The sequence below is a fragment of the Scyliorhinus torazame genome, chromosome 5, assembly GCF_047496885.1.
Source record: "Scyliorhinus torazame isolate Kashiwa2021f chromosome 5, sScyTor2.1, whole genome shotgun sequence".
Classification (NCBI taxonomy): Eukaryota; Metazoa; Chordata; class Chondrichthyes; order Carcharhiniformes; family Scyliorhinidae; genus Scyliorhinus; species Scyliorhinus torazame.
Window position 1 is genome coordinate 90764817 of NC_092711.1, and position 26232 is coordinate 90791048.

Consider the following 26232-nt stretch of genomic DNA (forward strand, 5'->3'; position numbering starts at 1 on the left):
GTTTGATGAGGACTCGTCTACTGAGGTAGTATGGGCTGAGGTTAGAAACAGGAAAGGAGAGGTCACCCTGTTAGGGGTTTTCTCTAGGCCTCCGAAAAGTTCCAGAGATGTAGAGGAAAGGATTGCAAAGATGATTCTCGATAGGAGCGAAAGCAACAGGGGAGTTGTTATGGGGGACTTTAACTTTCCAAATATTGACTGGAAACGCTATAGTTCGAGTACATTAGATGGGTCCGTTTTTGTCCAATGTGTGCAGGAGGATTTCCTGACACAGTATGTAGATAGGCCAACGAGAGGTGAGGCCATATTGGATTTGGTACTGGGTAATGAACCAGGACAGGTGTTAGATTTGGAGGTAGATGAGCACTTTGGTGATAGTGACCACAATTCGATTACGTTTACTTTAGTGATGGAAAGGGATAGGTATATACTGCAGGGCAAGAGTTATATCTGGGGGAAAGGCAATTATGATGCAATGAGGCATGACTTAGGATGCATCGGATGGAGAGGAAAACTCTCAGGGGATGGGCACAATGGAAATGTGGAGCTTGTTCAAGGAACAGCTACTGCGTGTCCTTGATAAGTATGTACCTGTCAGGCAGGGAGGAAGTGGTCGAGCAAGGGAACCATGGTTTACTAACTCAGTCAAAACACTTGTCAAGAGGAAGAAGGAGGCTTATGTAAAGATGAGACATGAAGGTTCAGTTAGGGCGCTCGAGAGTTACAAGTTAGCTAGAAAGGACCTAAAGAGAGAGCTAAGAAGAGCCAGGAGGGGACATGCGAAGTCTTTGGCAGGTAGGATCAAGGATAACCCTAAAACTTTTTATAGATATGTCAGGAATAAACGAATGACTAGGGTAAGAGTAGGGCCAGTCAAGGACAGTCGTGGGAAGTTGTGCTTGGAGTCCGAGGAGATAGGAGAGGTGCTAAATTAAATTTTTTCATTGGTATTCTCACAGGAAAAAGACAATGTTGTTGAGGAGAATACTGAGATTCAGACTACTCGACTAGAAGGGCTTGAGGTTCATAAGGAGGAGGTGTTAGCAATTCTGGAAAGTGTGAAAATAGATAAGTCCCCTGGGCCGGATGGGATTTATCCTAGGATTCTCTGGGAAGCTAGGGCGGAGATTGCTGAGCCTTTGGCTTTGATCTTTAAGTCATCTTTGTCTACAGGAATAGTGCCAGAAGACTGGAGGATAGCAAATGTTGTCCCCTTGTTCAAGAAGGGGAGTAGAGACAAACCCGGTAATTATAGACCAGTGAGCCGTACTTCTGTTGTGGGCAAAATCTTGGAAAGGTTTATAAGAGATAGGATGTATACTCATCTGGAAAGGAATAATTTGATTAGAGATAGTCAACACGGTTTTGTGAAGAGTAGGTCGTGCCTCACAAACCTTATTGAGTTCTTTGAGAAGGTGACCAAACAGGTGGATGAGGGTAAAGCATTTGATGTGGTGTATATGGATTTCAGTAAAGCATTTGATAAGGTTCCCCACGGTAGGCTACTGCAGAAAATACGGAGGCATGGGATTCAGGGTGATTTAGCAGTTTGGATCAGAAATTGGCTAGCTGGAAGAAGTCAAAGAGTGGTGGTTGATGGGAAATGTTCAGACTGGAGTCCAGTTACTAGTGGTGTACCACAAGGATCTGCTTTGGGGCCACTGCTGTTTGTCATTTTTATAAATGACCTGGAGGAGGGCGTAGAAGGATGGGTGAGTAAATTTGCAGATGACACTAAAGTCGGTGGAGTTGTGGACAGTGCGGAAGGATGTTACAAGTTACAGAGGGACATAGATAAGCTGCAGCGCTGGGCTGAGAGGTGGCAAATGGAGTTTAATGCAGAAAAGTGTGAGGTGATTCATTTTGGAAGGAATAACAGGAAGACAGAGTACTGGGTTAATGGTAAGATTCTTGGCAGTGTGGATGAGCAGAGAGATCGAGGTGTCCATGTACATAGATCCCTGAAAGTTGCCACCCAGGTTGAGAGGGTTGGTAAGAAGGCATACGGTGTGTTAGCGTTTATTGGTAGAGGGATTGAGTTTCGGAGCCATGGGGTCATGTTGCAGCTGTACAAAACTCTGGTGCGGCCGCATTTGGAGTCTTGCGGACAATTCTGGTCGCTGCATTATAGGAAGGATGTGGAAGCATTGGAAAGGGTGCAGAGGAGATTTACCAGAATGTTGCCTGGTATGGAGGGAAGATCTTATGAGGAAAGGCTGAGGGACTTGAGGCTGTTTTCGTTAGAGAGAAGAAGGTCAAGAGGTGACTTAATTGAGGCATACAAGATGATCAGAGGATTGGATAGGGTGGACAGTGAGAGCCTTTTTCCTCGGATGGTGATGTCTAGCACGAGGGGACATAGCTTTAAATTGAGGGGAGATAGATATAAGACAGATGTTCTTTACTCAGAGAGTAGTAAGGGTGTGGAATGCCCTGCCTGCAACAGTACTGGACTCGCCAACACTAAGGGCATTCAAATGGTCATTGGATAGACATATGGAAGATAGCCGAATAGTATAGATGGGCTTTAGAGTGGTTTCACAGGTCGGCGCAACATCGAGGGCCGTAGGACCGGTACTGCGCTGTAATGTTCTATGTCCTCCTCTGCCTGGGTTCAGTTCTCCAGCTCCTGTCTGCAGACTGACACTAAAATCAATGGGTCTTATTGGGGAGTTTGGGTTCTCCCCATTGTCCCAGCTCGCGGAGGATCTAATTCAGCCTCTGGGAGCCGCACTCACTCTCACTGCGGCTACGCTCAGCCAGGAGCAGCACCGCGCATGCTCCGTACAGGGAGGCAACTTCCGGGGGCGGGACATTCGGACGCCTGCGCCTCCTGTGATGGAGATAGGGCGTATTCATCCGCGCCTGGCATTCCGGGTAGTCTTATCCGCCATTATTCCATTACGTTTCTCAGGGTGATAAATTGGTTCCGGCACCTTTGATACAGTTCGGTGTTTGCACCGAATGGGGCGGCCGCCTCGGTGTCTTTCTCTCTGATTGGCCTCTGTTAACGGCTGTCATCTGTTTAGGAGGCGATATGCAGCAGGACACCTGCGCGGCCGCCATCTTTCTCAGGTGCAGCAGGGCGCATGTGCGGCCGTCGTTGAACCGGAAGCCGGAAGAGAGAATCTTTTGAAATTCCTTTGGAAACTCCTTTCGAAATACGATGATTTACTGATGGGAACGTCAAACCAAACATCACATCATCCTCTGACTGAGTTACTCGATTCATCAGGACCTGAAAATCATTGGGCGGTAAAATGGTTTGTCTGTTCTGTCTGAGGGCAAAGATTTCAGATATCAGAGTGACTGGGAAAATGTAAATGACCATTCCGGGTTAAATTTGAGACTAATTACACCGATCACATTGGGGAAGTTAAATAATTTGCTGTTGTACTCTTATGTATGCAGATACATTTTAAAATTACCGCATTAGCATACTTGGCAGTTAAACTGGGCAAACTGCTGACCTTGTTCGTAGTGAGAGTTACTATCCGGGATTTTGTTAAAGTTTGTTGTTTCTGTTGCATTTCATTCAGCTCATCGTGGCTACAAAGTAGGTATTCAGCCGAATCCCAATTTCCAGATTGTGGTCTGTAGCTTTTTAAGTTACATCAATTCGAATGTCTATCTGAATACTTTTTAAATGTTATGAGGGTTTCTGCCATCATTTCAGGCAGCATGTCACAGATCCTCACCACCCTCTAAACCTCCGAGTCCTTCCCTAAATCTCTGCCCCCTTTTATATGTATCCCTCAACCAAAGGGAATAGGACCCTCCTTTCCAATCTATTTAAATCCCTCTGAATTAAAAAAATATATAAATTTATATTTTTCTCCAATTAAGGGGCAATTTAATTTTGCCAAGCCATCTAACGTGCACATATTTGGGTTGTGGGGGTGAAACCCACACAGAAAATGGGAGAATGTGCAAACTCCTTACAGACTGTGACCCAGGGCCAGGATCGAACCCATGTCCCCAACACGCAGGCGCACAACCACTGTGCCACCATGAAACGCCAGAATTTTATACATTTAGAATAATCTTTACTATTGTCACAAGTAGTCTTACATTAACACTGCAATGAAGTTACTGTGAAAATCCCCGTAATCACATTCAGGCACCTATTCGGGTACGCAGAGGGAGAATTCGGAATGTCCAATTCACCTAACAAGCATGTCTTTCGGGACATGTGGGAGGAAACCCATACAGACACTGGGAGAGCCTGTTGACTCTACGCAGACAGTGTCCCAAGTGGGAATTGAACCCTGGGACCCTGGTGCTGTGAAGCAACAGTGCTAACCACTGTGCTACCGTGCCGCCCATAAAACAGTCCAGCTCTATATTCTCACATTAAAGAAGCTGAAGCGCCCAGAGTGGGTCTTGAACCCACGGCCCTGGGATTAAGACTCCCATGCTCTGCCGACTGAGCTAGCCAGGCTGCTTTTCACAATTTCATTTTGGTCTCCCCTCAGTCTTTTCTGTTCCAAAGAAAACAGTCCCAGTTTATCCAAACTTTCCTCAGAGCAAACATTGTCAATTTCTGGCTGATGTTCGTAAATCCCCTCTGTACTTTCTCTAGTGCAATCTTCCTGTACAGGAATCTAGCTCTGGCCTAACTAGTCCTGTCCTGCCATTTATCATGTAATCCTTTGCCTTGTTTTCCATCCAGTTTTCTTCCTCACTATCACCAATGTTTAATCATCTTTGTGTCACATGTAAACTTCTTATTCATGTTCCTACATTTACTTTCAAATCAATGATGTAAACCAGGAGTGAAGGGCCAGTACTGATTGCTTTGAAACCGGCACAGGCAACAGCCCTTTGATTTTCTCTTTTTTATGGGATGTGAGTGTCACGGGCAAACCAGCTGGGTTGCCCATTCCTAATTGTCCTTAAACTGAGTGGCTTGCTAGGCAATTCAGAATTAAGTACATTTCAGTGAGTTGGCCAGATCAGGTAACGCAGGTACAGACTTAATGGGCCGAATGGTCTCCTTCTGCACTGTAGATTCTATGATTAATTCTGACCTTGGGTCACTGTCTCTGCGGAGTTTTCCTGCGTCTGCGTAGATTTCCTTTCCGGGTGCTCTGGTTTCCTCCCACAGTCCAAGAATGTGCAGATTAGGTGGATTGGCTGTGCTAAATTGTCCCTGGGAGGTGTTACGGGGAAAGGGTGGGGAATTTGCCAAGGTAGGGTGCTCTTTCAGAGGGTTGCTATGGACTCGATGGGCCGAATGGCCTCCTTCTGCACTGGGGGGATTCTATGATTCTACATTGGATCCAATGATGTGTTCACTCACACACTGCAGCCTGACTCTTATTATTGGAACAGACAGTGTTTGTTACACTCAAAGTGAGTGAATCCTTTGCTGTTTATCCTCTGGGCCCCATCTCCACTATTAGTGTCTAATTGTCCTACTGAGACTCTCACTGTTATTATTGGACAATCAGCGCACAGTCTGAGCCTGTGGCCGCTCTCACCATCTGGAACCGTCATAATGCCTGGGTGATTGACGGCAGCTCCAGACCAATAGGAGGTGGAGGGGCAGGATTGGAGGACCGACCGAGAGCGGCTAGTCCTCCAACCAATCGGAGTGAATGAGGGGTGGGGCCCGCTGTGATTGAAGCATGCGCTGTGTGGGTAATGGAGATGCAGAAGGGCTGTGTCTTCAGATCCGAAATCGTGAGAGGCGATTAACAATATGGAGGGAGCGAGAGATCGTGGGGGTGGGTGGAAACGTTGTGTAAAGCTGTTGTAAGCCGCAAACTTCGGAAGAGAGTTCACGGTTGTTTATAAATATGAGAAATGCCAATAAAAAGTTTTTTTTTTAAAAAGGAAAAGAGTTTAAGGTACCCAGTTTGTACTGAGCGGAGCTACGGCTCCTCGTGTTCGGCTCGGGTTAATGGCCGTCATCTTTATTGGATGTGCATCAGGTCGCATGCGCGTTTGTCATCTTTGTCGGGGCGATGTTTCAAAGAGTGGGAGGAGCTTGTTCCCCATTGTTCAGAATGGAGGCAACTTATCCATCAAACTGGATTAGTCTTTGAGTCCCAATGTCTTATTGATGATGCAAAGCGGTGGCAGAGATGGAAAGAAAAGGAAGCCAATCCTGCTCTCCGATTTCACTGTCTCATTGGACGTCCTGTCCCATGTGTCCAAAGCTCTGCGGCTCTGTTCAGTCACATGAAGACCCAGGGTAGAAATTCACAACCTTGAGTCAACATCACCCTCAAATCAGGGGACTGCTGATGACAAGAGGGACAGTGTGCAGCGGGGTGGGGGGGAGGATGAGCGATCATCCTGGACCAGGAGGAGAGAATGTTGTGAATTTCTATCCTGGACTGACGGTGATTAATTTTGGAAACTCCTTTTACAGGGGATTAGTAGGGGAGGATTTATACTCAGCAAATTCAAACCGGGAGAAATGTTTATCTTTCCCAAATTTTATTTCTGGACTGACAGTGATGCCTTTTGTAATCTTCTTTCACAGGGACTTAGCTAGGGTTTCGCAGACAGGAAATTCACAACCAATCCTCACATCAATTCTGACAGCACCATTCGAGTTATCAGGACCTGGAGATGTGTAAGCATTGAATTCCATATCATTATCACTCACTGCGTAAAATTTCTTCCTCATATCCTCCCTGTAGATCTTGCTCACAACCTTAAATCTGTGTCCCGTAATCCTTTTACAATCTACTGATGGGAACAGATTGATTTATCTTTTTTCCGGGTTTGCTGTTATCGTTTCCGGTGTCTGGGTCATGCCAGATGGTCCGTCCAGGTTCCACTCCGTTATTGTGTATTTATAGCGGTTGAATGGACTTGGACCAGTCCATTTCCAGATCCAGTACACAAGTGAAGTCTCCGCCAAGCATTGATTGACGTGTATCCAGGTCTGGGATGGATCCCAATCATTTTTTTTACAAATGCCAGATCGGCCCAGTTAGGGGCTTAGCCATTCACTAGCACCCAATGACCCACTGACCACCACGTAACTCTCATTAGTGTCCGCAATGATCCCAGTGACCGAAAGAGGAATCTTTATTGATTAGAATTGCAGCAGCTCGAGCCCTTTGTCAAAGCCCGAGTGAAACACTTGGCTCACCCCTCCGCAGTCTGGTCTGATCTCTAACCCGCAAGTGAGTCTCCTGCAAGAACACCACACCAGCATTTTGATTCTTTAGGTGAGCGAAAACCCTTGACCTTCACTGGTCCACTCAATCCCCTTGCGTTCCAGGTGACCAGCTGTATCAAGGGTCTCTGCACCAGTCCCCATCATGGACTCAGCCATTTCCACCGTGAGGGTCTATCCAGCAAATTTTCAAAAAGTACAGGCCAAGGGTCCACCCAAGATGACCGCCACACACACACATCTTCAGAGTAAAACAAAAACAGTTTTATAGTCTTCATCAGCAAAGTAACCCCCCTCCCCCATTTTTCACCAACGTCCCACCGAGACACACAAATCTAACCGCCCCCCCCCCCCCCCCCCCCCCCCCCCCCCCGGGCTGAGCTTGTCGAACCAGCTAAAACTGGTTCACCGGCTGCAGCCCCCCCCTCCATCTCACTCCCATTCACCAGCTGACTGCTGGCAGGGCAGCTCCTCTCAGGACACCAAGAAAATAAAAACAACAATGTTGCCCACTCGAGAATAAAATGTGCCGTCACCCCCCACCCCTCCCCATAGATCTACGTTGTGCTTTGTAAAGAAAATCTCTCTTCATCTCCACACAGAAAAACAATCTATCAGAAAATGTCAAAACTATAGACAGGATATCACAACACCCACCCCACCCCACAGGGAACGTACATCTTGTCCAATACAGATAACTGGACCCAGTCCATGCTTTACAATAAAGGCATTCGCCTCCTCCAGTGTCTCAAAATGGAATTCTTTGGACTCATTTGTCACCTGCAGCTTTGCCGGGTATACCACCCCGAATCAAACTCCTTTCTTACACCGAGCAGCCTGAACCTTATTAAAGGCCGCTCGCTTCCTCACCAGCTCGGCTCCCACATCCTGGTAAATCCTCACTCGGATAACTGAGTGAATCCCTTCCCACACTCAGAACAGGTGAAAGGTCTGTCGCTGGTGTGATTGAGGTGATGAATTTCCAGCTCACATGTGGACTTGAATCCCTTCCCACTGTCCCCACATGAAAAATGAAATGAAAATCGCTTATTGTCACAAGTAGGCTTCAAATGAAGTTACTGTGAGAAACCCCTAGTCGCCACATTCCGGCGCCTGTTCAGGAGGCTGGTACGGGAATTGAACCGTGCTGCTGGCCTGCCATGGTCTGCTTTAAAAGGCAGCTATTTAGCCCTGTGCTAAACCAGCTCCTGTTTCCACGGTTTCAGCATGCTGTTGGTGTCCTTGTCCCTCTCCACGTTTGATGATCAGTTGAATAATAAACTTTATTAGTGTCACAAATAGGCTTACATTAACACTGCAATGATGACTGAGAAAATCCCTTAGTCGCCACACTCCGGCGTCTGTTCGGGTAATCAGAGGGAGAATTCAGAATGTCCAAATCACCAAACAAGCACGTTTTTGGGGACTTGTGGGAGGAAACAGGAACACCCGGAGGAAACCTACACAGACACTGGGAGATCGTGCAGACTCTGCACAGACAATGACCCAAGCCGGAAATCGAACCCAGGTCCGTGGTGCTGTGAATCGACAAAGCTACCCACTGTGCTAGCGTGGTGCCCTTGTCTCCACAGAAGCATGAGTGGGTCTCTCTCCGCTCTGGTTTGATGTTTCAGATTATCCAGTACCGATGACAACTCAGGATTCAGGCGGTAGGGTGGAAATCCTCAGCCGGTCAAATTCGGTCGGGTGAGGCATGAGGGAGGGATGGAGCCGGCGCATGGGTCAGTAGGCTTCATAAACACTCCGTGTAGCCCGAAGCCCCGAATACGAAGCTAGGATACAGCAGTTGAACTGGCGAAAGCTGCTCGTCTTTTCCCCGAGACAGGCCTGAGTGGACGAAGTGTGGGGCCGGGTGAATGCGGAGGGAGCGATAGCCCCGGCTTAGCTCCACCTCCCATTCACTCTGATTGGCTGGAGGACCAGCCGCTCATATTTGGTCTTCCAGGCCCGTCGCCTCTTCCTATTGGTCCGAACCTGCCGTCAATCAGTCCCCGGGCATTGTGAGCTGGAGCAAACCCTTCACAATCATTGTCAGCTCCCTGGTTTGCAGCTGCGGGGCTTCTCCCTCCCTCCCGGGAACAGGCCCAGGTTAATGGGCACCATCCTGCTTCAGCCACTGGAGGCTGATTCACATCAGAGGATGGGGGAGGGGGACAAGAAATAAGAGCTTACACTTTGCACTCAAATCAATGAGGACCCTGATCTCTGGCAAGGAAGCAAACCGTGGCAGGTGGGCGGGGAGGATTCACAAACCCGCACTGGAGGCCCCAAACCCCCAATAAGACCCATTGGTTTTATTGTCAGTCTGCAGACAGGAGCTGGAGAACTGAACCCAGGCAGAGGAGAGGGAGGGAGAAAACTGGGAGTGGAGGAAAGAAATGGTGAGATGGGTTTGGATTTCAGCCCAAGGAGGAGGGAGAGTGTGTGGGACGGGGATTTACAGCTTTGGGGGAACAAGAGAGGAAAAAATGTTCCAGAGAAACTAGAATTGCCTGTTCAGAATTTCTATCCTGGACTGACAGTGGTAGCTTTTGTAAACTCCTTTCAGAGGGGGTTAGAACTGGAGAATTTGCACAGAACAAACTGAACCCAACAGAAAGGTTTGTCTGTTTGCGAATTCTATCCTGCATTGATAGTGATGACTTTTGTAACATGAGAGATTACAGCGATCAGGAAAGATTAAATGGAGTGGGGCCTTTTTTCTATCGACAACAACAAATTTAGCAGTGACCTGCTATAAATCTTTTAAATTATCAGTAGTTTGGAGAGGGGCGATGTGAGAGAATCCAAAACCAGGGACCATCAATAAACAACAAGTCATAAATACAAGATAGTTACGAATAAATCCAAGGGGGCAATACGGACAAATTTATTTATCACATGTTGAGAATATGCAACTCATTACCATGGAAAGGAGTTGAGGAAAGTGCTGAGATGTTTTCAAAAGGAAACGGGACAAGCACATGAGAGAAAATGGAATTGAAAATCAGCTGAAAGGCTGAGATTTGATAGGTGTGACAGTCGGAGATGTGTGCCGAGTATTGACAGCAGCAAAATCTGTGACAGAATGGCCTGTTTGTGTCTTATATTTTCACAGTAATTCAATGTAATCTCCTTTTACAGAATATTTGCAGATGCAAACATCATGTTGAGATCTGACAGTCACTTGATTCATCAGGACCGGCCTTTCAACGTGGAAGGAGAAATGTTTGTCTGTTTTGTCTTTCGGAAAAAAATTCAAAAGTCACTGTGATTGGAAAAGCACCGAGACACAGACATCTAAGTCATTTTCCACAGTTAGCTGGAACTGAGCTTTAACCAATCACACAGCATGAAATTAAATTGCAGCATTTACATCAGGGAGACACCGTACTCAGGCTTCAACTGATGATCCAAGTTGGAGAGACATAAGGACATTCGGACCAAAGGAATCAAGAAGCAGCAATTGGACATTCAGCCCCGTGAGCCTGTTCCACCATTTAATAACTTCCCGGCTGATCTGATAGTGACCTCAAATCTGCATCCCACCTGTACCTGATAACCTGTCAATAACCATGGAGAAACCGTGGCAATGTGGGGACTGTGGGATGGGATTCAATTACCCGTCTGAATTGGAAACTCATCGCCGCAGCCACACTGGGGAAAGGCCATTCACCTGCTCCGTGTGTGGGAAGGGATTCACTAAGCTATCCAACCTCATCACACACCAGCATGTTCATACTGACCAGAGACCATTTAAATGTGCTGACTGTGAGAAGAGCTTTAAAAGCAGAAAGGATTTACTGATACATCAACAAACTCACACTGGGGAGAGGCCGTTCACCTGCTCCGTGTGTGGGAAGGGATTCACTCTGTCACCCCACCTCCTGAAACACCAACTTGTTCATAATGATGAGAGACCGTTTAAATGTTCTGACTGTGAGAAGAGCTTTAAAAGCAGAAAGGATTTACTGATACACCAACGTACTCATACTGGGGAGAGGCCGTTCACCTGCTCCGTGTGTGGGAAGGGATCCACTCGGTCATCCGACCTCCTGAAACATCAACTTGTTCACACTGATCAGAGACCTTTTAAATGTTCTGACTGTGAAAAGAGCTTTAAAAGCAGAAAGAATTTACTGTCACATCAACGCACTCACACTGGGGCGAGGCCATTCACCTGTCTGGAATGTGGGAAGGGTTTTAATGATTTGTCAAACCTCCGGACTCACCATCAGGTTCACTCTGACCAGAGACCGTTTAAATGTGCTGACTGTGAGAAGAAGTATAAAAGCAGAAAGAATTTACTGATACATCAATGCACTCACACTGGGGAGAGACCATTCAGCTGCTCCATGTGTGGGATGGGATTTACTCAGTCATCACTCCTCCTGAGCCATCAACTTGTTCATACTGATCAGAAACCTTTTAAATGTGCTGACTGTGTGAAGAGCTATAAAAGCAGAAAGAATTTACTGATCCATCAACGCACTCACACTGGGGAGAGGCCATTCACCTGCTCCGTGTGTGGGAAGGGATTCATTTGTTCATCCCAGCTTCTGAGACACCAGCGAGTTCACACTGGACAGAGACCGTACACTTGCCCCGTATGTGACAAGAAATTCACTCCGTCATCCCACCTGACTTCACACCAACTTGTTCACACTGACCAGAAACCTTTTAAATGTTCTGACTGTGAAAAGAGATTTAAAAGTAAACAGAATCTGCTGAAACACCAGCGAGTTCACACTGAAACAGAATCATAGAATTTACAGTGCAGAAAGAGGGCATTTGGCCCATCGAGTGCACCGGCCCTTGGAAAGAGCACCTTACTTAAGCCCATACCTCCAACCTAACCCATAACCCCACCTCAATTTTTGGACACTCAGGGTAATTTAGCATGGCCAATCCATCTAACCCGTGACAAATGTTGAATTCTTTACCCATCAGTCTGGTCTCAATAAAACTCGAGATGGATTTGTAGGCATAGAATTATTTATTTTAAACCAAATTGCAAGTCTGACTCGCTTCTCAGGGACACAGAACACAGAACCAGTCTCCTGGACCCCTTGGAAACGAATGAGGAAGGATACAAAGGGATCTCTGCAAATACATTCAAATGGCATCAAGTTTCACAGACACGATTCCCATAGGTCATCCTATGCCCTTCCTGACCTGGCCATACATCCTAATTGGCTCACTTCTCATTCCTTAACCCTGGCCACTTGTTACCCAGCATCCTTTTCTCCTCCTCTACCAGACACACCTCCCCCCTTCCTTACCATGCTTTCTGAAATCCTTTGTCTGTGAACTCACTAGAATTAGACCGGCCTACATCTACATTACTATAACTAATATATTTAAACTAACTATTTTATATCACATTCGTCACCCGCACATCTTTGGACTGTGGGGGGAAACCGGAGCACCCGGAGGAAACCCACACAGACACGGGGACAACACGCAGACTCCGCACAGCCAGTGACCCAAGCCGGGAATCAAACCAGGGACCCTGGAGCTGTGAAGCAACAGTGCTAGCCACTGTGCTGCCGTGTCTCCCACACGTGGGAGCGGTACTGGGGCGAGGTTGTTCAACTGCTCCGTGCGTGGGAGGAGATTCATTCAGTCAAACAACCTAAACAGACATCAGCCAGCAAGTTCACAGGCAACAGCGGGGTTTGGATTCAGCTGTTGTTGCTGCTGTTAGTCACATCCAGGACTGAATGATGCCTTGACGTCTGATTCCAGTGAGGCGCCACAGTTTTCTGGTATATAATCAGTGATTTAGACTTAAATGCATACTCCAGGATTATACAAAAGTTGCTCATGTGTTTTAGACAATGAGGGAGAAAGCCATGGACTGGGTCAGGTGGACAGAAAAGTGGTAAATGAAAATTTAGATAATGAGCCATTGGGAACGCACTTCAGTTAACTCCCAATAAAAATAAGGTCACTTTAGGGGAATGGAAAAAAACTGATTGGTGGGGAAGTTTAAAAAAAATAAATTCAGACCCAATTATTATTATTATTTTTCCAATCAAGTGGCAATTTAGCCTGGCCAATCCACCTAACCTGCACATCTTTGGGTTGTGGGGGTGAAACCCATGCAGACAAGTGGAGAATGTGCGAACTCCACACGGACAGTGACCCAGGGCCGGGACTCAAACCCGGGTCCTCAGCGCTGCAGTCCCAGTGCTAACCACTGCTCCACGTGCTGCCCTAGCTACAAATAATTCTAATAACTTTATTGAACAGTTCTCAAATGGAAAGGCACTTGACCACATTAAAACTAAGGATCTGCAATAGACGTTTGATCTAGCAAGTCATATTTAGGGCAAGATTATAAACAGAGGGCATTCATTTAAAGTGATTAGAAAAATAAGCAATGCTGAGCAAGGCTAGGAGAGTGGGCAAAGTGGCAGATGGAATACAATGTGGAAAAGTGTGAGGTTATCCACTTTGGAAGGAGAAATGGAGGCATAGACTATTTTCTAAATGGGAAAATGCTGAGGAAATCACAAGCACAAAGGGACTTGGGAGACCTTGTTCAAGATTCTCTTCAGGTTAACGTGCAGGTGCACTGCAGCCTCACGGCACCGAGATCCCAGATTTGATCCCGGCTCTGGGTCACTGTCCGTGTGGAGTTTGCACATTCTCCCCGTGTTTGCATGGGTTTCGCTCCCACAACCCAAAGATGTGCAGGGTAGGTGGATAGGGCACACTAAATTGCCCCTTAATTGGAAAAATGAATTGGGAACTCCAAATTTTTTTTTTAAATGTAAAAAAAAAGGTTAACGTGCAGGTTCAGTCGGCAGTTAGGAAGGCAAATGCAATGTCTTCAAGTCGAGAGGGCTAGAATACAAGACCAGGGATGTACTTCTGAGGTTATATAGGGGCTGGTTTAGCACACTGGGCTAAATCGCTGGCATTTAAAGCAGACCAAGGCAGGCCAGCAGCACGGTTCAATTCCTGTACCAGCCTCCCCGAACAGGCGTGGAATGTGGTGACTAGGGGCTTTTCACAGTAACTTCATTTGAAGCCTACTTGTGACAATAAGCAATTTTCATTTTCATTTCATTTAAGGCCCTGATCAGACCCCATTTGGAGTATTTTGAGCAGTTTGGGGCCCCGTATCTAATGAAGGATGTGTTGGCCTTGGAAAGCGTCCAGAGGAGGTTTACAAGAATGATCCCTGGAATGAAGAGCTTGTCGTATGATGAACGGTTGAGGACTCTGGGTCTGTACTCGTTGGAGTTTAGAAGGATATGGGGGAATCTTATTAAAACTTATGGGATATTGCGAGGCCTGGTTAGAGTGGACATGGAGAAGATGTTTCCACTTGTAGGAAAAACTAGAAGCAGAGGACACAATCTCAGACTAAAGGGCGATCCTTCAAAACAGAGGAAGAAGTCTTACAACACCAGGTTAAAGTCCAACCGGTTTGTTTCGACTCACTAGCTTCAGGGGCACAGTTCCTTCCTCACGTCATGAGGAGGAATTCAAACAGATGAGGAATTTCTTCAGCCAGAGGGTGGTGAATCAGTGGAACTCTTTGCCACAGAATGCCGTGGAGGCCAAATCACTGAGTGTCTTTAAGATAGAGATAGATAGGTTCTTGATTAATCAGGGGATCAGGGGTTATGGGGAGAAGGCAGAATGGGGATGAGAAAAATATCAGCCATGATTGAATGGCGGAGCCGATCCGATGGGCCGAGTGGCCTAATTCTGTTCCTATGTCTTATGATGTGAAGAAAAACATTCTGTGCTGCGTGTGGGATCATGAAGGCACTGCTCGAAAATGTGATGGAGGCAGATTCAATTGATGCCTTTAAAATAATTGGACAACTATCTGTGACTATCAGATCAGCCATGAGCTTATTAAATGGTGGAGCAGACTGGGCTGAATAGCCAACTCCAGCTCCTTGCTCATCTGTTCGTATCTTTTGAGGAGAAAAATATCTGCAGAGTTCAGGGCCAATGACGGCGGATTGTGACTGTTGCAGAAAGTTGGCACAGATACAATTTGTTGAGTGCCTTTGTTTTGTGCTGTCACCTTTCTATGCCACTGTGTTATGAGGGAAATGCAGAGCACCAATGCAAGAGAGGCAGATTACTCCCTCGATATGGATTGGATTGGTTTATTGTCACGGACACCGAGGTACAGTGGAAAGTATTATTCTGCGAGCAGCTCAAACAGATCATTTCGTACATGAAAAAGTAAACTAAAAAGAAAATACATAATATGGCAACACAAGGTACACAATGTCAATATATAGACAAAGGCATTGAGTGAAGCATACAGGAGTGTAGTACTAATTCGGTCAGTCCATAAGAGGTTTAGCGGGGAAGAAGCTGTTTTGAATCTGTTCATGCGTGTTCTCAGACTTTTGTATCTCCTGCCTGATGGAAGAAGTTGGAAGAGTGAGTAAGCTGGGTGGGAGGGATCTTTGATTATGCTGCCCGCTTTCCCAAGGCAGCAGGAGGTGTGGATAGAGTCACTGAATGGGGGGCAGGTTTGTGTGATGGACTGGGCTGTGTTCACTACTCTCTGAAGTTTCTTGCAGTCTTGGGCCGAGCAGTTGCCATATCAGGTTGTGATGCAGTCAGATAAGATGATTTCTATGGTGCATCTGTAAAAGTTGGTAAGAGTCAGTGTGGACATGCCAAATTTCCTTAGTTTCCTGAAGAAGTATAGGCGCTGTTGTGCTTTCTTGGTCGTAGCGTCGATGTGGGTGGACCAGGACAGATTTTTGGTGATGGAAACCCTGTGCCCAGTGCAGGAGAGGCGGTTGTTGGGCAGTGTGAGCTGAACATACACGGCTGGATAAAAACTAAGGCAGATGTCAAGACCCTTGGAGCGAAAACAGGTCTGGAGGGAGTGGGTCAGTGAACCTGGGGAGTTGCATTTTGCATGAATCGTATGACCCAGTCACAATTATGAACAGTAAACAAACCTATCACTGGTTTGATGAGATGATATACCGTGTCCCAGGTGTTGTAAATACTGTACATACTGTAGATCAGCCTGCTTGCTGCCCATGTCTAAGTGATATCAGAATAATGTGCTTCTGTATTAAATAAAGTATCCGAACCTCTCATTGTGCTTCATGCCCAGCATCTTGCCTAACTGTGGATCTTCTGTTTTGCGGACTGGGAAATAGAATCTTCCTGTTTACTAATTGCTCTATATGGCGGCTGCATTACCCAGAATCCCCCATGCTGCAGAAAGTCCCCGATCAGTTAGTGTACGAGGCCCGTGCACAGGTGCAGTGTGGGTGTGTGCTCTGAGCATGCTCAGTGTCAGTCATGGTGAGAGAGTAAGGAGGAGCTGGGTTGAACACAACAGTGAGCTGTACACCTGTGAGAAGGGCATCGCCCAGTCTCTGTTTGACTCTCCTGCAGCTTCCTGTCATGGTTGAGTTGGTCGAGGAACTCTCATCATTTGAGCTGGAAAAGGCCATTGATTGCTGAGCAAGCAGAAAGGTGCCCGGCAAGGATGGAATTCCAGCTGAACGGCTCACACACAGAAAGTCCCATTGACTGTCACACCTTCCTGCCCTCCCCTTTTGGGCTGTGAGACTGGTCCACGGAACATGTGTGATGCAATAAAAACAGCAGTGACAGAGGAGACAGCATCAACTACAGGGACATCTCACTCCTTAAGAGTCAGGGGAAGACCTTCACTTGGGTGATGTTTAAAAGATTAATCTACTTGCAGATTGGGTATATCCAGAAGCACAGTGCGGTTTCTGTGCTGACAGATCTACAGTGAACATGATCTTCTCCACACACCAGCTACAGGGGAAGAGAACAATTGGGATTTAATCTAAAGTGTCAGTGCTGAGAAAGTGAAATGTTCTAATTACTGAGTGAAAGTAAACCTTTCAGTGTGAATCATAATTTACTGGTCCAATTGGAAAAGGCACCAAAACGTTTCATTCTCTGAAGATAAACTTCAGCATTGAAGTAATGTTTCGGAGATCACAAGCTGTGGGATGCTTTGTGAATGTTTCCTCTTCCCTTTTGTAAATAAGCAGAGAAGTTAACCCTTTCCCTGACAGCACGGCAATGATTTGAAATAAAGACTTTGACTTTTAAAGATTTGGCTTCATCCCATTTGTTGGGGTCATATTTCCGGCTGCGGGAATCATCGCGGGCGGGATGGAAATTTGCCGGAACATTTTTTAAAAATAATCCTAATCTTCATTGTCACAAGTAGTCTTACATGAACACTGCAATGAAGTTACAGTGAAAAGCCCCCAGTCAGCACATTCCGGAGCCTGTTCAGGTACACAGAGGGAGAATTCAGAATTGCCATGTGAGAATACCTTTAAGAAATGGGTGTTTATCAAATAGCTGCAGTGAAGACAGACAGCCCAGCTACACTCACACTCTGGGGGGAAGCTGGAGCATCCGGAGGAAACCCACGCAGACACAGGGAGAACGTGCAGACTCTGCACAGACAGTGGCCCAAACCGGAATCGAACCTGGAACCCTAGCTCTGTGAAGCAACTGTGCTGATCACTGTGCCACCCCTTTAAAGGTCTTTTACCTTGGGCGGGAATTTCCAGTCTCGGGTTGGGGGAAGTGGGGGGAGGAGTGGGTGGCGATGGATGGGGTGGGGGGCGCAACCGGAGAAAAGTCCCTTCCCACTCTCGGAGCAGTGAACAGTCTGTCTCCAGTGTGAGCGCGTTGGTGAGTCAGCAGATCCATTTTGCTTCCAAAGTTCTTCTCACAGTCAGAACACACAAAATGTCTTGTGTCAGAGTGAAGATGTTGGTGTGAAGTGAGATGGGTTTGAGTTGTAGAGTTTTACAGCGCAAAACAAGTCCCTTTGTCCCATTGTGTCTGTGCCGGCGATCAAGCACCAATCTATTCTAATCTCAGTTTCAGGGATTATTAACAATCAACTCAAACAAACTCCAGCTGTCAGAATGAACATGGTTCTGTCCTGGATGTGATTTTGGCTCAGTCCTGGATGTGATTAACATCAATAACAGCAGAGTCCTGGAGGCACTTGTGAACTCGCTGGTGTGTCTGCTGGGTAGATGACCGAATGAATCCCTTCCCACACAGGGAACAGATGAACGCTCCCTCCCTGGTGTGAATGCGCTGGTGTTTCAGCCGGAGGGAATGCTGAGTGAATCCCTTCCCACACACGGAGCAGGTTAACGGCCTCTCTCCAGTGTGACTGTGCTGGTGAATCAGCAGATCCATTTTGCCTTTGAAGCTCTTCTCACAGGGGGAACGTTTAAAAGGTCTCATTTCAGAGTGAATACGTTGGTGTGAAGTGAGGTGGGCAGACTGAGTGAATCCCTTCCCACACTCCAGGCAGGTGAATGGTCCCTCCCCAGTGTGAACGCGCTGGTGTCTCATCGGGATTGATAACGGAGTGAATCCCTTCCCACACACAGAACAAGAGAACGGTCTCTCCCCAGTGTGAACTCGCTGGTGATCCAACAGTTTGCAGAACTGAGTGAATGCCATCCCACACTTGGGACAGGCAAATGGTTTCTCCCCAGTGTGAACTCGCTGGTGTAACAGAAAGCTGGATAACTGAGTGAATCTCTTCCGACACTCAGAGCAGGTGAATGGTCTTTCGCCGGTGTGACTGCAGCGATGAATATAGATCAACATAGAATTTACAGTGCAGAAGGAGGTCATTCGGCCCATCGAGACTGCGCCGGCTCTTGGCAAGAGCACCCTACCCAAGGTCAACACCTCCACCCGATCCCCATAACCCAGTAACCCCACCCAACACTAAGGGCAATTTTGGACATGAAGGGCAATTTATCATGGCCAATCCACCTAACCTGCACATATTTGGACTGTGGGAGGAAACAGGAGGAAACCCACGCACACACGGGGAGGATGTGCAGACTCCGCACAGACAGTGACCCAAGCCGGAATCAAACCTGGGACCCAGGAGCTGTGAAGCAAATGTGCTATCCACGATGCTACCATGCTGCCCATATCCAGCACAAACGGGGATATGAATCCCTTCCCACAGTCCCCACATTTCCACGGTTTGTCCATGGTGCCGGGGTCCTTGTGCCTCTCCTTTTGGGGTTATGGGGAGAGGACAGGGTAAGTACACCTGGATGGGGTGCTCTTTTGTCGGTTTATAGAACACAGAACATAGAACAATACAGCGCAGTACAGGCCCTTCGGCCCACGATGTTGCACCGAAACAAAAGCCATCCAACCTACACTATGCCATTATCATCCATATGTTTATCCAATAAACTTTTAAATGCCCTCAATGTTGGCGAGTTCACCACTGTAGCAGGTAGGGCATTCCACGGCCTCACTACTCTTTGCGTAAAGAACCTACCTCTGACCTCTGTCCTATATCTATTACCCCTCAGTTTAAAGTTATGTCCCCTCGTGCCAGCCATATCCATCCGCGGGAGAAGGCTCCCACTGTCCACCATATCCAACCCCCTGATCATTTTGTATGCCTCTATTAAGTCTCCTCTTAACCTTCTTCTCTCCAACGAAAACAACCTCAAGTCCATCAGCCTTTCCTCATAAGATTTTCCCTCCATACCAGGCAACATCCTGGTAAATCTCCTCTGCACCCGCTCCAAAGCCTCCACGTCCTTCCTATAATGCGGTGACCAGAACTGTACGCAATACTCCAAATGCGGCCGTACCAGAGTTCTGTACAGCTGCAACATGACCTCCCGACTCCGGAACTCAATCCCTCTACCAATAAAGGCCAACACTCCATAGGCCTTCTTCACAACCCTATCAACCTGGGTGGCAACTTTCAGGGATCTATGTACATGGACACCTAGATCCCTCTGCTCATCCACACTTTCAAGAACTTTACCATTAGCCAAATATTCCGCATTCCTGTTATTCCTACCAAAGTGAATCACCTCACACTTCTCTACATTAAACTCCATTTGCCACCTCTCGGCCCAGCTCTGCAGCTTATCTATATCCCTCTGTAATCTGCTACATCCTTCCACACTATCGACAACACCACCGACTTTAGTATCGTCTGCAAATTTACTCACCCACCCTTCTGCGCCTTCCTCTAGGTCATTGATGAAAATGACAAACAGCAACGGCCCCAGAACAGATCCTTGTGGTACTCCACTTGTGACTGTACTCCATTCTGAACATTCCCATCAACCACCACCCTCTGTCTTCTTTCAGCTAGCCAATTTCTGATCCACATCTCTAAATCACCCTCAATCCCCAGCCTCCGTATTTTTTGCAATAGCCTACCGTGGGGAACCTTATCAAACGCTTTGCTGAAATCCATATACACCACATCAACTGCTCTACCCTCGTCTACCTGTTCAGTCACCTTCTCAAAGAACTCAATAAGGTTTGTGAGGCATGACCTACCCTTCACAAAGCCATGCTGACTATCCCTGATCATATTATTCCTATCTAGATGATTATAAATCTTGTCTCTTATAATCCCCTCCAAGACTTTACCCACTACAGACGTGAGGCTCACCGGCCTATAGTTGCCGGGGTTGTCTCTGCTCCCCTTTTTGAACAAAGGGACCACATTTGCTGTCCTCCAGTCCTCTGGCACTATTCCTGTAGCCAATGATGACATAAAAATCAAAGCCAAAGGTCCAGCAATCTCTTCCCTGGCCTCCCAGAGAATCCTAGGATAAATCCCATCAGGTCCCGGGGACTTATCTATTTTCAGCCTGTCCAGAATTGCCAACACCTCTTCCCTACGTACCTCAATGCCATCTATTCTATTAGCCTGGGGCTCAGCATTCTCCTCCACAACATTATCTTTTTCCTGAGTGAATACTGACGAAAAATATTCATTTAGTATCTCGCCTATCTCTTCAGACTCCACACACAATTTAGTTTAGTTCTAACTCGATGGGCCTAATGGCCTCCTTCTGCGCTGCAGGGATTCTGTGATGCTGCCAGACCTGTTGAGTTCATCCAGCATAGGGCAGCACCGTAGCATAGTGGTTGTCACTGTTGCTTCACAGCTCCAGGGTCCAAGGTTTGATTCCGGCTTGGGTCACTGTCTGTGTGGAGTCTGCACGTTCTCCCCGTGTCTGTGTGGGTTTCCTCCGGGTGCTCCGGTTTCCTCCCAAAGTCCTGAAAGACGTGCTGTTTGGTAATTTGGACATTCTCCCTCAGTGTACCCAAACAGGCGTCTGAGTGTGGCGACGAGGGGATTTTCACAGCAACTTCATTGCAGTGTTAATGTACGCCTACTTGTGACAATAATAAATATTATTATTATTTCCTGTTTTTACTCTATATTACACACATTTTTCATCCACACATTAGATTTATTGAACCACTATACCATCAACTACCAGGACCAGGGGCAGCACAGTATCATGGTGATTAGCATTGTGGCGCCGAGGTCCCAGGTTCGTTCCCGGCCCTGGGTCACTGTCCATGTGGAGTTTGCACATTCTCCCCGTGTTTGAGTGGGTTTCGCCCCCACAACCTAAAGGTGTGCAGGGTAGGTGGATTGGTCACACTCAATTGTCCCTTAATTGGAAAAAATGAATTGGGTACTCTAAATTTATTTAAAAACTACGAGGATCAGTGTGTTGATGTTTCAGCAATTCTGTAGGATTTTCTCAGTGATCTGATGGGTCTGTCTGGTGGTATTTCCCTGGTACTGTCCATTCGTTTGTGTGTTTGTGTATTTTAGGGAGCAGGTAGAACTTCCTTGGTTCTGCCTGTTGTACCTCAGATATTCCACCTGTTTTTGGTTAATGTATCTGGAATCTTTGAGTTCTTCCAGTCTGTCTCCAATTCTCCTTCCTGTCTCGGGTATATGGGTCCAGGTAGGTTGGTGTTGTGATTCGTGTTGTCAAGTTGTCTGTCTCATCTCCGGCATGTATTGTTGTCTCTCAATAATGACTGTGCTCCTTTGGATCGGAGGACCTGGGTTCGATCCTGGCCCTGGGTTCCAACCTGGCCCTGGGTTCCAACCTGGCCCTGGGTCATTGTCTGTGTGGAGTTTGCACATTCTCCCCGTGTCTGCATGGGTTTCACCCCCACAACCCAAAGTGGTTAAGTGGATTAGCCACGCTAAATTGCCCCTTAATTAGAAAAAATATAATTGGGTACTCTGAATTTAAGAAGATAAACTAATGACTGTGCTGTTGTCCTTGTCTTCTGGTCTTATGAACATATCCGTGTTGGATCCAAGCTCTCGGATTGTCTGTCTTTCTCTCCGGGTAAGATTCTGTTGTCTCTTGTATTTCACTGTGACAGGGCAGAGACCTGATTGAAGGGATTCAAACATGGGAGTTCTGGGAAAGATAGGCAAGGATTTGGGAGGGACAGCATTTTCAAAGAGTTTGGAGAGGAGAGGGAGGTTGAAGATGGGGCAGTAATTTGTAAGGATGGCAGGGTCAAGGGTTTGTTTTATTGAGGGGGTGATGATGGCAGATTTGAAGGACAGAGGGATAGTACCTGAAGAGAGAGAAATGTTGACAATATCCATGGACACAGGGTAGTTGACTGATCAGTAGCTGAGTGGGAATAGGGTCGATGGAGCAGGAGCTGGGTCTCATGGATAAGATGAGCTCTGAGAGGGCATGAGGGGAGATGGGAGAGAAACTAGAGAAAGATGTCCGGTGGGCTCGTGGAAGGGAGGGAAGCAGCAGAGGCAGCTGATCGGATTTACTCAATCTCAGTCACAAAGAAGCTCCACAAGCTCCTCACACTTCTTGTTGGAGGTGAGGATGGAAGAGACAGGGGGGAGCGAGAGTACTTCAAAAGGAACTAACTTGTGTCAGAGATATTAAAACGTTTCAACACACTGCGTATTTCACACAAATCTAATTTATTTGACTTTTAGCCAGAATATTAGCCCCTGTAAATGGGCTGGAGTTTGTTATCAGCAGAAAGAGACCCAAATGAATATGGTTCAGTCCTGAATGTGAGTAACAGCAAAATCCAATCACTGTGGTTACTTGTGGCCTCGTTGGTGTCTCAGCAGGTTGGATGATCGAGCGAATCCCTTCCCACACTGGGAGCAGGCAAATGGTCTCTCCCCAGTGTGAATTCGCTGATGTGCAGTGAGGTCAGATGATTGTCTGAACCCATTCCCGCAGTGACAGCACCTGAACGGTCTCTCGTCAGTGTGAACACGTTGATGGCTCAGCAGAGCCCCAGAACTTTTATAGCACTTCCCACAGTCTGGACATTAAAACGGTCTCTCATCAGTGTGAACTCGCTGGTGCTTCTGCAGGTGGGATGACTGAGTGAATCCCTTCCCACACTTGGAACAGGTGAATGGTTCCCTTTACCTGCCTGACTTGCAGTCACACCCTGCTGTCCCTGGCCACTGGCAGGATTTAAAGTACTTACTCTGACAGATGTGACTGCCTCCTGAAACACAGTGTCCAGGTAAGTCTCCCCCTCCCGGATGTGCCTCAGTGTTTGAAGCTCAGACTCCAGCTCATCAACTCTGAGCCGGAGCTCTTCGAGCAGCCAACACTTACTGCAGATGTGGTCGCTGCAGCTCGCAATGGGATCTGCCAGCTCCCACATCAAGCAGCTCAAACACATCACCTGACCAGCCATCACTAATTAATTAATTAGTTTAATTTAAGTTTACGAGTTTAGCTGTGTTTTTTTAAAATTTGGGGCAGATTTGCTATCAACCAATCAGATCACAGCTTCCCTCTGACGTCACTTTTGGAGAAAAAAAACTGGAAAACAGGAAGTTACCATTAGGTTTTTATACTCACAGAGACTGCTCCTCCTCCTCCGAACGGCTCCCAAAATTAGGCCCGGTGAAAGAGAGAGAACAAAACAGTCGGGAAAAAGCACCTTCTCCCACTCTGCACCGAATTACCTCACTGCACCAAATTACCAAATTCTCACTCTGTCTGTGTCTCACTCACTCAGGCTGTGTCTCCTTGACCTGCGCAATGCTTACTAAGTGCGATTTATGTTTGTCTTTTATACAGACTTTAGGATTACTCCCACTAAAACTTCAAAGAGAAGAATACAATGTGTACCTTTGTGCCCCTTAACAGGCCTTAGGTGACTGCCAGATAACTGCCTCTCAGCAATTAGTGTGGGGGCAGCTTCAGCCAATCAGACACTAATCTACACTGCACTTTTAACTGAAAAACAGCAAAATTAGATTAACCATTTGCCTTTCCTGGTTACCTCACTGCACCAAATTACAAAATTCTCACTCTGTCTGTGTCTGTGTCTCACTCACTCAGGCTGTGTCTCCTTGACCTGGGCAATGCTGACAATCCAGCAGTTTTCATGGTCACTTTTTCCCAGAGCCGGCCCCACAAATGACCAGATTCATTCAGCTCAATTTCACAACCTACCTTTGTGTTTTTTTGGCTTATCTCTCACTCCCTATTTTCTGTTTTAAATCAGTTTCACAGGGTGTTCGAAGGGGAGGCTTCAAAGTCCGGAAACCCAAACCTAACATCACATCCGGATCTGACAGAGTCCGTAATTTGTCATATCCTGAATATCATCGTACTTTGAACATGGAAGGAAAAAGCATCGTTCACAGTGGTGAGAAACTGTACACGTGTTGAGTGTGTGGACGAGTATTTGCTCGATCATCAGGCCTCACAAGACACAAATGTAGTCACACTGAGAAACAGTGGAAATGTATGGACTGTGGGAAAGGATTCACTTCTCCATCCCAGCTGGAAATTCATTGACGCAGTCACACTGGAGAGAGACCATTCACCTGCTTCAAGTGTGGGAAGAGATTCACTCAGTCATCCAATCTGTCTGCACACCAGCACGTTCACACTGGGGAGAGACCATTCACCTGCTCCAAATGTGGGAAAGGATTTACTGTTTCAGCCCACTTGCTGAGACACCAGCGAGTTCACACTGATGAGATACCCTTTCAATGTCCAGATTGTGGGAATTGCTATAAAAGTTCTAGGAATCTGATGTTCCATCAACGTTTTCACACTGACGAGAGACCGGTCCGGTGCTCTCACTGCGGGACTGGGTTCAGACAATCATCTGACCTCACTGTACATCAGTGAATTCGCACTGGGGGGAGACCATTCATCTGCTCTCAGTGTGGGAAGGGATTCACTCGATCATCCAATCTGCTGACACACCAACGAGGTCACAAGTAACCACAGTAATTGGATTTTGCTGTTTCTCACATTCAGGACTGAACCATGTTCATTTCGGTCTCTTTCTGCTGATAACAAACTCCAGCCCATTTACAGGGGGCTAATATTCTGGCTAAAAGTCAAATAAATTAGATTTGTGTGAAATACGCAGTGTGTTGAAACTTTTCAATATCTCTGATACAAGTTAGTTCCTTTTGAAGTACTCTCGCTCTCCCCTGTCTCTTCCATCCTCACCTCCAACAAGAGGTGTGAGGAGCTTGTGGAGCTTCTTTGTGACTGAGATTGAGTAAATCCGATCAGCTGCCTCTGCTGCTTCCCTCCCTTCCACAAGCACCAAACTGTCCCTAACTTTCATGCTTTCCCGAGCCCTGAACTCACATCTTTCTCTAGTTTCTCTCCCATCTCCACTCATGCCCTCTCTGAGCTCATCTTGTCCATGAGACCCAGCTCCTGCTCCACCCACTGAGCTACTGATCAGCCAACTACCCTGTGTCCATGGATATTGTCAACATTTCTCTCTCTTCAGGTACTGTCCCTCTGTCCTTCAAATCTGCCATCATCACCCCCTCCTCAATAAAACAAACCCTTGACCCTGCCATCTTTACAAATTACTGCCCCATCTTCAACCTCCCTCTCCTCGCCAAACTCTTTGAACATGTTGCCACCTCCGAAATCCTTGCCCATTTTTCCCAGAACTCCCATGTTTAAATCCCTTCAATCATGTCTCTGCCCTGTCACCGCAGTGAAATACAAGAGACAAACAGAATCTTACCCAGAGAGAAGACAGGCAATCTGGGAGCTTGGATGCAAGGGCGGCACGGTAGCACAGTGGGTAGCACTGTTGATTCACAGCACCAAGGACCCGGGTTCGATTCCCGGCTTGGGTCACTGCCTGTGCGGAGTCTGCAAGTTCTCCCAGTGTCTGCATGGTTTTCCTCCGGGTGCTCCGGTTTCCTCCCACACTCCAAATATATGCAGGTTAGGTGGATTAACTAT

General features: G+C 46.9%; 1 protein-coding gene and 1 non-coding gene across 6 annotated transcripts; one reads left to right on the forward strand and one right to left on the reverse strand.

Moving 5' to 3' along the window:
• The first annotated feature begins 3118 nt into the window (after positions 1-3118).
• On the forward strand, positions 3119-25380 carry LOC140418910 (uncharacterized). 5 transcript variants are annotated; one of them, XR_011945409.1, is made up of 4 exons: positions 3119-3263; positions 6494-6586; positions 10283-16005; positions 24506-25380. XR_011945409.1 is itself a non-coding variant. In XM_072502575.1 (3 exons), the coding sequence occupies exon 3, from the start codon at positions 10714-10716 to the stop codon at positions 11902-11904; it is 1191 nt and encodes a 396-aa protein (XP_072358676.1). In that variant the 5' UTR covers positions 3119-3319; positions 6494-6586; positions 10283-10713; the 3' UTR covers positions 11905-12121. The 5 variants fall into 5 exon arrangements, 3 of the variants coding, with proteins under 3 accessions (XP_072358676.1, XP_072358674.1, XP_072358677.1); XM_072502575.1 differs by lacking the exon at positions 24506-25380 and having other exon boundaries at positions 3119-3319; positions 10283-12121; XM_072502573.1 differs by lacking the exon at positions 24506-25380 and having other exon boundaries at positions 3119-3255; positions 10283-12121.
• Positions 4369-4441, reverse strand: trnak-cuu (transfer RNA lysine (anticodon CUU)). Its single transcript has one exon. It is a non-coding gene; the product is annotated as a tRNA-Lys (tRNA).
• Positions 25381-26232: the final 852 nt, after the last annotated feature.